The 12,758-nt window shown below is 45.9% G+C and overlaps 1 protein-coding gene, 1 non-coding gene and 1 pseudogene across 3 annotated transcripts in view; 1 reads left to right on the top strand and 2 right to left on the bottom strand.

Annotated features, from left to right (window-relative positions):
• Positions 1-12,758, top strand: part of LOC700544 (uncharacterized) — a 151,273-nt gene that overhangs the window by 85,015 nt on the left and 53,500 nt on the right. The window contains 2 exon segments of the mRNA XM_015137604.3: positions 7,536-7,650; positions 8,714-8,879. Of these exon segments, the coding sequence (XP_014993090.3) occupies positions 7,536-7,650; positions 8,714-8,879 (281 nt within the window).
• On the bottom strand, positions 1,227-4,048 carry LOC144340258 (patched domain-containing protein 3-like; annotated as a pseudogene). The gene is made up of 2 exons (XR_013416156.1): positions 3,169-4,048; positions 1,227-2,168 (listed from the first exon to the last, which is right to left on the bottom strand). The product of XR_013416156.1 is annotated as a patched domain-containing protein 3-like (transcript).
• Positions 4,636-4,739, bottom strand: LOC114677904 (small nucleolar RNA U13). The gene has a single exon (XR_003729330.1). It is a non-coding gene; the product is annotated as a small nucleolar RNA U13 (small nucleolar RNA).

Here is a 12,758-nt window from a genome sequence, read left to right on the forward strand (position 1 = left end):
ATGTAAAAGGGAGTGTAGAGAAAGGAAATTCTGTCTTATGTGAAAGTTTGGAAAAATACTGTATAAGACTCTTCTAACTCCAAAGTCAGTGGTTCCATGCACTGAGGAACAACTAATGAAAATTAAATATCAGCCACAAGAAGATGTGGTGGAGAGAGACATGGACTGGGAGTCAGAATATTTGGACTTTGCCCAGCTCAGTCATACGTTGCCCTGAGGTCTTGGGCAAATCACTTGTCTTCAATTTCTGGGCCTCAATCTCTTCATCTAATGACTGAGGAAATTGAAGAAGCAGCTCTCTGAAGTTAAACATGTTATGATTCTTGGTGGTAAGTTATCTAGAGCATGATTCCAAGGAATAGGACTGCTGAAGAAATACTTTATGGAAAGGGACCATTTTTAAGACTGCTCAGGACATGGCAAATAGGAATCCTCCCAAGCCAGAGTTAACTAGAGATGAAGGGACAGAGTTGAGGAGTGAGGACCATAGAGGAAAGAGGTCCTCATCTGATTCATAAAATAAGGGGTTGAGTTAGAATGAGGATAAGAAATAAGGTTCATTCTAAATGTCAGTTCAAACAATGCATTAATGGCCCTGCTGAGGATTCTGAGGCATCTCAAGTTTGTGAGAGTGATTATAATTGATTGGCAATGTCTGCCATGCTCAAGGAAAGGCAGAAAAGTAATTTCCATGCTATGGGTTTCCCATCCTTGACTAGAAGAGCCCTACTTAATTCTGCAAAGGCTGTAATGTATTGTGTTTGGTTTAGCAAAGACACCCCTGTCCCGGTAGAGGAGGAGCCAAGGGGAGCCCTCTTCCTAAGCAGGAAGTCCCTTGAGGGTTCCATTCCCTTCATGGCCCTAGAGGAGACTGCAGTCTGGAGCCTAGGATGACACTCCAATCCACTCCAGGAGCAGCTGCATTTGCTGATGAACAGAGAGAGGATGCTAACTTTAATTGAGCCCTTACTTTGTGACAAGTAGAGCCACTGTCATCCCATATAGTTACTTTGTGCAAATTAGAAGGCAGCACCCCTTCATCTGGGCAGCTGTAGTCTCATACCAGGGAAAAGCATCTAGTAAGTAAAGTACAGGTTAGATCTTGGCCATCGCTTGTTGCCTCAGGGTACAACCTGAACAACAGTATATGGCAGCCTTGGTATCAAGTGCTGGTCCTTCCCCAGCAATGGGAAATAGGTGATTACAGTACACTGTGATAAAGAATAAAGTAAAATAAATGTTTAATGAAAGCACCCACCAAGAAATAGTATTATCTGAAGGATTGGGTTGATGGGAATGGGGAGCAAAAAAGGCTCCAGGGAAGAGGGGATGCTTAACCTGGGTCTTGAATGACAACTAGTGCTCCAGGGAGACAGGGAAAAGAAATTCAGCTCAAGCTGGGACAATTGCATGAACAAAGGAGCAGAGGTGTGAGACAGCATGTGGACTTGTGTGGGACTCATATCCAGAGTTTGTGAGGGCAGCAATGGGAAGTAGAATGTATTGAGGCGTGAGGAAAGAGCCAGAAGTCTGTGTTTGTCCTTCAGGTCATTGGGAAAAGTGGAGCAAGATGATTGTCAGTGACATTATGTAGGAAGCTACTAAAATTGTAGAGACAAGAGATGTTTAGAAGGTGAAATCAGCTAGGCCAGATGGCGGATATAATATGAAGCTGAGGGAGACGGAGGAATCTAAGATGTCACTCAGAATCTCTGGCTTGGGTGAATGAGAAGACAGCAGTGCCCTTATTGTTAATGGACACAGACTTTCAATTTTAGAAGACGAAAAAAGTTCTGGAGATGGATGGTAGTGATAGTTGCACAACACTGTGAATGCACTCAGTTCCATGGAACTATACACTTAAAAATGGCTAAATGACTGAGAGGTGGGCCCTGGGGTGGCCAGCTGGGTTCGGAGCCGAGCAGGGTCAGGATGGACGAGGACGTGCAGACCACCCTGAAGATCCTCATCATTGGCGAGAGTGGGGTGGGCCTGTTCAGCCTCCTCTTGAGGCTCACAGATGATACTTTCGATCCAGAACTTGCAGCAACAATAATATGATTAGCCAACAGTATGATTAGAACGTATGCCAAGTGAAACAAAGGGATCATTGTCATAGAAGTTGCCTCAAATTCCAGTTGTCTGGAAAGCAATGTAAAGTGGACCACCTGCCACAAAAAATATACTCAGTGAGCTACAAGCAAGTTTTGGGGACTTCCCAAAACCAGTGAAAACTTCAACTAAAAGTAGAATTTCAAAGTACTGTAATTTGGTTGGAAACCAACCCTCCAAATCAAACATGAACATCAATGTTTATACTGAACAGCCTCATGTGGTAGACACAAGATTTGTGTTATCGACTTGAATGTTACCAAGGGTTCACGATTTCTGGCATCCGTTGGTGTTATTTCTTTCTTTCTTTCTTTCTTTACTTTGAGATGTAGTTTTGCTCTTGTTCCCAAGCTGGAGGGCAATGGTGCGATCTCGGCTCACTGCAACATATACCTCCTGGGTTCAAGCAATTCTTCTGCCTCAGCCTCCGGAATAGCTGAGATTACAGGCATGCACCACCATGCCTGGCTAATTTTTTTTTTTAATTTTTAGTAGAAACAGGGTTTCACCATGTTAGCCAGGCTGGTCTCGAACTCCTGACCTCAGATGATGCACCTGCCTCAGCCTCCCAAGTTGCTGGGACTACAGGTGTGAGGTACCATGCCCGGCCCCAATAGTGTTAATTTAAGGAAGTTCGATTGGCCAGGTGTGGTGACTCATGCCTGTAATCTCAACACGTTGGGAGGCCAAGGCAGGTGGATCACCTGAGGTCAGGAGTTCGAGACCAGCCTGGTCAACATGGTGAAACTCTGTCTCTACTAAAAATGCAAAATTAGCTGGGCGTGGTTGTGGGCACCTGTAATCCCAGCTGCCGAGATCATGCCACTGCACTGCAGCCTGGGTGACAGAGCAAAACTTGCCTTAAAAAAAAAGAGAGAGAAAAGAAAAGAAAGAAAGAAAGAAAAAAGAGAGTCGGATTAAGTAGAGCAAACCCAGCTGTGAGGCAAGGACCCCGTCAAGTAATCATGCAGTGCTTTTGTTTGGGTTCTCAGAGCAAGTCTTCCTCATCCCTCCCACTTTCTCCTGACCTCCCTGTAAACCTGAACTACCAGATACCTCAATTTTCTTCAAGGCCAGAGTGTTCTTAATGTTGCTAAATTGGTTGAGGAAGTGGGTTGAGCCACTCTTGCTCTGCATGTTTTCCTCAGGGTGCTCTTCAGGCAGTTCAGCAGCCCATTACCTAGGCCAGTTACATTTCAAGATGTGTCCTCCAAAGAAGCCCATGCTCACTGTGGTTGTAACTCAGGTCGAATGTTTTGTCCACTTGCCAGGCATCCAGGAACGGGTTGGGAGGCACACAGAGCCTCTTGTACCTCACGCACACCTACTCGAACTGGATCTGGCTTCCGTTTCCCTGTGTCACACGTAGATCCTGCACCGCGCTGTCCAATTTACTGACTTCGCAAAGATGTCCGGTTCCGGCAGTGGGTTGCTGTGGGAGCCCACCAGAATCCAGATGAAACTGGCCTGGGTGCGCCTCCTGGAGGCGGAGAGGTGGTAGGAATTGTTGGTGGTGAAACAGCCCCTGCACAAAGTGTCTCTCCGCCTTGGCCCGGCTCCCCACCGGTGCACTGCTCCTCCAGATCTTCCTCTTCGTCCTTGGGCAGGTGAAGGAAGCCGGTGCCCAGCGCGGCCATCAGCATCATGGGCGCCAGCAGGACGATCCAGTGGTGCGCGTCCACCTGCCACCCTGGCCACTGGAAGAAGAGCGGTGCCTCCAGGCAGTCAGTGTGGCAGTGGCGCCTGCAGACCGGATCCCCGGGGTTTCCACCTCTGGCAGAGGAGCGTCGTCCCCTCCAACGTCGGGGATGGCTACGGCCCCTGCCCCTGCCCCATCGACGGTCGCCGCTCCGAGGGCTGCCCTGAAGCCCCGCCCGGCAGCGATTCCGGTTCCTGATCCGACTCCGGGACCTCCCCGGCCCCGAACCTTGTGGCGTCAAGCTACGCTCTGTCTGGGACCCCTGCGGCCTCTTGGAGCCTGGCCCCGGCTTCCCCTCTGACTCGGACCCAGGTTTCGGCTCTGACCCCGGCCAGACCCCTGTCTTGTTGCCCAGTCCCGCTTCCTGGGCGGCGACTCAGTCTCGGAGTCCAGCTGCGCCACGACCTTAGAGGAGCTGAAGCCTATTTCCGGGAAGCACAGGCGGCGCTCTCACTCGGCACAGCGGGTGAAGAAGCAGCTGCCGGCGGAGCTGCCGCCTCTGCCCTACCCAATGGCTTCCTGGAGAAATTCTAGGGGAGCCTGTGTGAGTGCCCCTGGAGCGCAGGCGGCGTGGGGAGCACGTGGTTGGCCCCGTTGCCCAACTAATCTGAAATGTATTGGTGGCGTGCCTGGCCTCTCAGGAGGTTCAGCAAATACAACGAACACTTCTTCAAGGCCATCAAATGCGTGCCTGTCCTAGGAGACTTGCAATGTATTGGGAGAATTTGGGTGTTTCTCCCCCCAACACGTAAACGGCTCAGAAATTCCACGTGTCCTGAGCTACAGATTTTACCTTTCTTGGAGTTCACCCAGTAGCAGTTTGAGGTCAGACAGGTAGTGTGATGACGTTGTACCAAGGTTCGAGAGTAGCACATCTCACACACATGTGTGAACACCCAATTGTCAGGCTCATGAACTACAAAAGAATTCTAAAGTCTTTTAAATAAACTTCCACTCCTGCTCTGAAAAAACAAACAAACAAACAAAGGCTAAAATGGTAAATTTTGTGTTATGTATATTTTACCACAATTTTTTTAATGGAGGGGAAAAATGATGATGTCATTAGGACAAAGAGATGTGGAGGGAGATGAGAAATCACAGCTCAGAAGCCTCAGCTGTGTCCACCAGCCTCTCAACAAGGCTCAGGTGCTTCTTGTTGGGCATCCTCTGCACTATGGTACACTTCCATTAGCCATGCTGCTACCACAGTGTCATGGTTCCCAGCTGCCTCTGGAAGGTAAGAGCATGGAGGGCAGAGGATGTCTTCATTTTGTATCCCCGGTGTGCACCTCTGACTTTGACACTGGTTGAAAGGGAGGGTGTATGTGTATTAGGGGTGAGGGTTGGGGAAATAGGCCATCAGGAAGGAGAGGGAGTTCCAGCAGTGGCCTTTAATTTGATCATGAAATAGCAGACCGTGTCATCATCTGCTGGCAGGAATTTGGTATGGGGGCCTTAAAGAAGGCTTGGAATCATGAAACAAGAAAATGGGCACTAGAGCTGATCAAAGGAAAGGAAAGGAAAGGAAAGGAAAAGGATTGTTCCAGGGTGACATAGCTCAGGCTGGAAACCATTTCCATCAGTATAATTAGCAGTGTGATTTCCTCCAGCTGTGCTCAGCGGCATGCCGTCAGAAACAGCAAGCTGAGCAGTTGGGAGGACCCAGAACTGGGGCTTTGATAGGTAGATGGGTTGTGAGTGCAAAGCAGCAGAGAATTGAAGGTGCTGGGGAGAGAGTGCTTCGTGTGCTTGACTGTGAGATCCAGTCTGGGTAGGGAAGGGAGTGAGGTCAGAAAGGAGCTGACAGATGGAAAGGGAGACCAGAGGACTGGATGATGTCAAGGAACCTATTTTGGAATAAAGGAAGGGAAGTTTAGTGAGAGTGGATGACTCAGAAAACTGTAGGAATAAAATATGGGACTGGGAAAGTTAAGACTTTGGAGGTGATATGGTTTCAGAGGATAATAAAGTCTTGGGTGTGGCCCAGAAGTGGTTAGCTGAAGGGGAATGAAAGGGGACAGTGTTGAACAGGTTGGGGAACTGCCAGGCCAGATAATTGGCAGGCCATCCACAAGGGGCAGGGCAAGTCTCCTTGTGGGGCTGAGAACCAGGCTATGCTTCATGTACTGAGCACCTAAAGCTTTCTGCGGTCATCTCTGCTCTTCTCAGACGATGGCTGCTCACTGCAGGCAGGACTGGAAATGGCAGGAAATAACAGGTAAGAAGTGAAGGATAGCACTTGGTAGAGGGCCCAGTGGCTCCAGGGACACATGTGCTTCTCGGAGGCTAAGGAAGGAGATGCAGACCCTGCAACTTTTTAGTTTTGATATTCATTGTTACCTCTAGGCAGGAATGAGCACGGTGAACTGAATAATAGAGATGAGACTGGATTACGCTGGCTTTGGTCTGTTTCAGGACAGGAATTGTTTGACTTTGTGGTTGCTAAAAGACAGGCAATTCTCCAAACTAAGACCATACTTTATTCCTGAGCTGAGAATTAACTGATTAAAATCCTGAGACTTATGTTTATTGTAGCACTATTCACAACAACCAAGATATGGAATCAACCTAATAACCCACAAATCAGTCACTTGCAGCAGCACGGATGCACCAAGGATTTTCCATCAGAAAAAACAAGGCATTGATTGATGTAAAATTCAGGATGGAGGTTCATCTGGGGGCCACCAGGGAAGTGCATATCAGGCTTCAACATTCCTTTTCTCAGGTGGTGGGTACCTGGGCTTGTGTGAATCCTTAAACCAGACATATATGGACAATACGTTTATATATAAACCTGCAACAAAGAGCCGACTAAACGAAGAGATGACTAACCTTATTAAGAAATAATAAGGTATTTGGAGGAGGAGGAGAAAGGAGGAAAAGAACACCAGAAGCTGGAGAACCTGGCAAGAAATGTGGTGGCAAGGCAAGAGAAACAGAGCCTGGTTTTGGAGCCCAGATTCTACAGCTGGACAGATAGATGTGCATTTGAATTCTCTCTTTTTTTCTGAGACGGACTCTCACTCTGTCGCCCAGGCCGGAGTGCAGTGGTGCGATCTCTGCTCACTGCAAGCTCCACCTCCCAGGTTCAGGTTCATGCTGTTCTCCTGCCTCAGCCTCCCAAGTAGCTGGGACTACAGGTGCCCGCCGCTGCGCCTGGCTAATTTTTTGTATTTTTAGTAGAGATGGGGTTGCACCATGTTAGTCAGGATGGTCTCGATCTCCTGACCTCATGATCCACCTCCTCGGCCTCCCAAAGAGATGTGCATTTGAATTCTAACTTCATCTTTTAGGAGCTGGGTAGATCTTCATAACTTCTCAGGGCATCAATTTCCTCAGCTGTGAAAGAGGAACAAAAATAGATCCATCCTGAGGTTGCCAGATGAATTAAGTGACATAAAATATGTACCACCTAGTGTGGTGCTGGCCATCTAATTCATGGCCTTCCTGTCTTTTCTTACCACGCCTTTCCCTCCCTCCATCCCCACTCCTTCCCCCACGCAGCTCTGGCTAAAATCAGCCTAACTGCTCTTCTTCCTGTTGAGTTATTTATGAACTGGCCACCTGGGAGCGACATGAAAAGGGCTGCTGCCCTGGGGTGTGGATGCTGGGCCTGTGGTGACAGGCCTGTGTGACAGAGGGCGGTGATCCAACAGGGTCATTCATGACGCCTCTTGTTTAGAGGGAAATGCGTGCTATGGATCCTTTTTTCTAACACTTGCAGATTTCAGCCCCGGCCACGATGTTTGCTGTCAGCGGATGGAAAAGTCTTCCTCAATTTATGGTTCATACCCCATTCTTCTGAAGTGCTGATTATGTTCAAAACTCTGCCAGAAAAGGTTTGTATTTTTTTGTATGTGTGCCAGAATGGAAACTGGCTGGGTTTTGTCTCACAGTTAAACGTATCAATTCCAGAGAACATGCCTTGTTTTATTCAGACATCTAACTACAGAAATCTTTTTCACAGAAGCCTTTTCTGCTTTATCATAATTTGTCTTGGGCCTCACTATGCTATGATTTATCTCTCTCACTGGTCACTAATGAACCCTAATTCAAGCCTCTGACATTTCTTATTAATCTTCAGTTTCCTTCCAACCCTTCCAAAAACCCCACTGATGCTCTGAAGCTAATGAGAGGTTGAGATCACACTTGTAACTCAGGGTTAGTGTTTTCTGAGGGGTTCTGTGTACCTCACTTACTGATCAAGGGCAATGTTGGTAACAATTTTTTAAAAAAGAAAACATAGAAACACATAAAACATAAGTATTTGATAAAGAAATAAATTGCAATGTTGAAAATGGCATTTGGGGAATATTCTGATTTTTCTTAGTAAATCAGTTTAGCAAACTTGGTTTCTTACCCCTACTTTCATTGAAGAAGTTTCAGATTTTTATTTTTAAAAATATGGAAATACTACCTTCTGCAGTTAGATCATAATTTTTCACTTTTCCTCCACTTGGACGTTGATATATAAGATCCACGGTTTAATTTTCAGTCATGTGTTGGTTTAAACAATGTTGATAAATATCTATACCTTGCTTACAGGTATTTCCTCAAGATAATGTTGTCTGAATATGAGTCCCTTCTATGAATTGATTTGTGACCCTTGTAATTCATTGATGGCCATACAAACATTTTGATGTGTTCATGGCCTTCAGTGACTTTAAACAAAGAAACATGTTGCTTTAACCCCTCATAGGCGCTCCGTTTTCCAAGGGCATGTAACCGTGGTTCATGAATAGGTTTATTGTTCCTTTTCTGATATTATCCTGTATATACTGTGCCAATGTTTATTGAAATATTCTTGTTTAAAGATATCGTCCCCATTCAGTGTTCATATGTCTTTATATGCCTCTTAGAAACGTCCTAAAATGTATTTCCTTGTATTGATTTTATCCACAGGCAGCTTTTAAAGCCTTAAAGCGAACTTTACAGCTGATAGCTCCTCTGCATGATATCGTGGCCTACCTTGTCAGTTTTGCTAAGCTTGGCAATTGTGCAGCATGTTTTGAATTTCCTCTAAGTCCCAACCCTTTGAGAGGAGACTGGGGAGGAACTGAGGGCATTGGTGAGTGATTAAAGGTGATTCAAATCACCTTCAGTATTCACTGGAAGTTCTATGAAGCTCTTAATACTCGGAAAGACAGAACTACAATATACTCTCATAAATGACAGCAATCAGAAGGGCAAAGGAAGAGTCCGAACTGTCTTATAGACTGTCTCCACACTGCACAGCTATCTGCTTGATTCCGCATTCACGGGCTATACCACAAAGTGCACCAAGTCAGGAGTCGGGAGGCCTGGGTCTTACTCTGCCTCTGCCACTTGGTTACTGAAAGCTGGGTACTTTACTCTCTGGGTCTCTGCTTGTCCATCTATAAAATGCGGTGATAGTATCTGTCTCATACAGATGTTCTGTGGATTGAAATTTATGTCAAAATTCTAGGATATATAAGCCCCCATTAAATATTAGTTTTCTTTTGTTCCCATTTCCTTCCTGGCCTTCATAAACTCACATGGCAAGGTCAGAGCCAATCACTCCCTATTAAGAAGCTTGTAAACAGCCCTTGGTTAGCTATCAATGACCTAAAAGTCTTTGTGGTAAGAATGATTGAGGCTTTAGTTTTATACGCCCAGTGCTCATCAGCACAGGTTATATTATAAGATAAACACATGAGGTGAATTAAAAACACTGAAATGTTTACTAAGCTATGTTTATCAGAATCAGGGAAAGTAATCTTGCCTTAATAATGTGACTACCATCCAAATAATGTCACTGGTCATGTAAATATCAATTAATAGCAAAATACTATAGTAGCCGGGGATTTAAAAGAACAAGAAGAGCCTAAGAAATGAGGCAACATGCCTGTTTAAACCTAATGCTCTTAAAACAAATGTCAGAGAATCTGAGGATATTCCCCTGTGGCTGGTTGGTGCATAAAGGAAACACATTTGTAGGAGACCTTGGAGCTGGTGGCAGGTATATTTGCATTGTGCTAAGGAACACTGAAGGGCTCTGTAAACATTTAGATGTGGACATAGGGAAGGGCATGCATGCTGATCTGGGAGGAGGATAATGCCTGTGTCTAGGAGCAGCAGGATAAAGACAGAGTGGTAGTGGTGCCACCTCAGCAGAAGGCACAGAATTGTTGCAGAGTAATGAGCTGTCAGAGTGACTCACAAGTCTTCAACATAAGCATCCGATTAGAGAAGCTCCAAGCACTCTTAGGTCCTTTCCTTTTACTAGTTTGGGGACTGTTGTAAGTGGGGCTTACTCAGAAAATAAGCTAAGACACTCTTAGCGGGGCTGTTGGATGTCGGGAGGGTGTGGGGGCTGAGCTTTAGCTAAGGCACAGGAAGAAGGAGTGTGGCCAAGAGAAATGTCCTGCCTGCCCTTGAGATGGGAAGGCAGTTGTTACATGGAGATGAGATAGAAACCGAGAGAGCCAGAGCCATATTTCCTGGTGAAGTCACTACACAGGCAGTCCTATAGCAGCTGGGAGTAAAGGGTGCCCCCGGGCAAAACCTCCCCAGATCAGGGAGGTGATCTAGGGTGCTTCCCAGACCGGAGAGGAGCGGACTTGGATCAGTGTAGAAAATAGGAGGGACAGTCCTAGCAACATAAGAAAAGGACACTGGCAAAAGCAGCAGGCAGAACTGCACGTGGCCAGTCCGGAGAAGTGAACCTGCCCATGAACGAACCCATGAGTATGGCTCCGAGGAATCACGGGAAATGAGGCCCAAGTTGAGGACCTGGAATTCAGGAAGAAGGGAATTGTTTTCTTGCCATTTCTGCACTGTGAACCCAGAAACCATTGAGATATGTGGGGCCCAGGCTTTCTGAAGCATGCGGAGAGGCATGCATTGTCATGTTGCACATTTGTGCTCCAGGGAGAATGTACAGTTTTACATGCTCTGCTTTGCTCAAAATAAAGAGCAAACTTAAAAAAAAAAAAAAAAAAAAAATCCCCTCCAAGATAATCATCTTTTTAAAAAGACTAGGCTGCTTAGTTCTTGGCCTGTTTCCCAGAGGAGGCAAGAAGAACTAAGGGGAAAGATGAAATGAGAGTCTGTTCCTTTAAGCCATCTCAGAACAATTTAGAGTTAGTTCTAAATTGTTAGTTCTAATTGTTAGTTCTAATTACTTTTGTGGACTTATACGCTTTAAAGTATTTTTAAAACAAATCTTGAGGGAAATTCAAGATTTCAGCTTTTGGTCCTCCCCTTGACTGAAGAAAACAGCTCTTAGACACTGTGGACCAGCTCTGTGGATGCAGCCAAATTCTCTTCTTCCCCGAAAGCCAGTAACTCCCTTTGAAGTCCCCCGTGAAGCAGAGGATGTAATCAGAATGTGAACGTTTACATTGTGACTTCCTTTGTAAAGGATAAGTAGGCCAGTTAAAGCCCAAATACTTCACACTGAACTCAGGGAAACCAGGAATGAAGTGGACGATCTCCGAGTCTTCATGCAGAGACGGGGCCACTGTGACTCCTCTCTCTCCCCCTGTCTCTCTGGCTGTCTGTCTGTCTGTCTTCCCTGATTTCCCAAACGGGACCCTCCTGGGAAAGGCTTGAGCAAAGGCTCCTTTCCTGATGTTTCCTGGCACAGGGTTCACCCCAGCCTCACCACCATCGCTGCCTGCAACAACCCTCCGCCCTGTCCCCACCGCCAGGCCGCCTGTCCTGCCACCTCCCCTCCCGACAAGCCTCTTGACTCCATAAAGGAAGGAAAGTCGGAACGAGGATTTAAAGATCAGTAAAATAACAAAGGAAAGGCAGTCCTGCCTCCACGTCTGTATTTTAATGATAATACTACATATCAACATACAACAATGTTGCTGGGAAGCGATCACATGCCAAGTGCACAACCAGTAGTATATAAACGATGGAAATGACAGAAAAAAAATCACCTGTAAGCCAGCCACTCTAACAAGTGAAATAATTTTATTTATCTTTACTCCCTTCTAGCCCCTGCCCAAATATATTCCATATTTATATTTTACAGAGCTTTAACCACAGGGTATGTGTAATTTTATATTCTCCTTTTTTCATTGTCATTGCAGAGGATTAGGAAATTTTCCTCTGGTTACAGCACAGCCTGATATTGCTTGTAGACCGAACACACTAGGCCTTGAACAAATGAGGCTCCCTGACCACCTCTCCTCCCTCCAATCACCACAAAAGTTCTTGTACAATTCGTTCTAATATGACTCTTCTTCTGGTGAACTCTTCAGCCCAGTAGGACTATCAGATTTAGAGGAGTCATAAAAAGTTTGCTGATTGGACTCAATTATTTGGGGCTGGAAACAAAAATAAAACAAATTTTGTATTGTATAAAACAGCAAATGGATATGAAATCTGGACTGCTCATCTGTTCTTAAAGCCAAGAGCACATATTACATATGTTAGCAACCATTCTCAGCCCTGGATCTGCCTGATCAAGCTCTCATGGACAGCTTCCCCCTCCCACAACTCTCTGCTTTCTCACTCAGTAGATGCTGGAGCCCAGTACTGGGCTAGGGAGGAAAGAAGGCTGCTTGCATGTGGACCAGCTGTCAAGATAGAGCATCTCCAGAAATGCCCTGTGGGCTTCCTGTCTCACTCCTGCCTTGGACTGTATCCGTTTTCACAATCCTTCTTCTAATAACAGAGATGTCCTCTCAGGGTAGAAAACTATCACTATGTTCACAGGGATATTTCAGACCAGCTGACATTCTGGTAGCCGTGTAAGTGTGAGCCCAAGCATGTTCCCCAAGGGCTCATCACTTTCCACTGTGCTATCCTGTTCTGACTAGCTCCTTCTCTATGCCAATAACTAGGATATATATACCTAGATGCTAGGATGGTCATCCAGACTCAGGCTGGGTTCCACATCCTGGCACTGAGTGCCCTACAAGGCCCTTAAGTTAAATTTTCACCCAAAATGAATATGAATCTATGTATACAT

This window comes from Macaca mulatta, chromosome 4, assembly GCF_049350105.2.
Source record: "Macaca mulatta isolate MMU2019108-1 chromosome 4, T2T-MMU8v2.0, whole genome shotgun sequence".
Lineage (NCBI taxonomy): Eukaryota > Metazoa > Chordata > Mammalia > Primates > Cercopithecidae > Macaca > Macaca mulatta.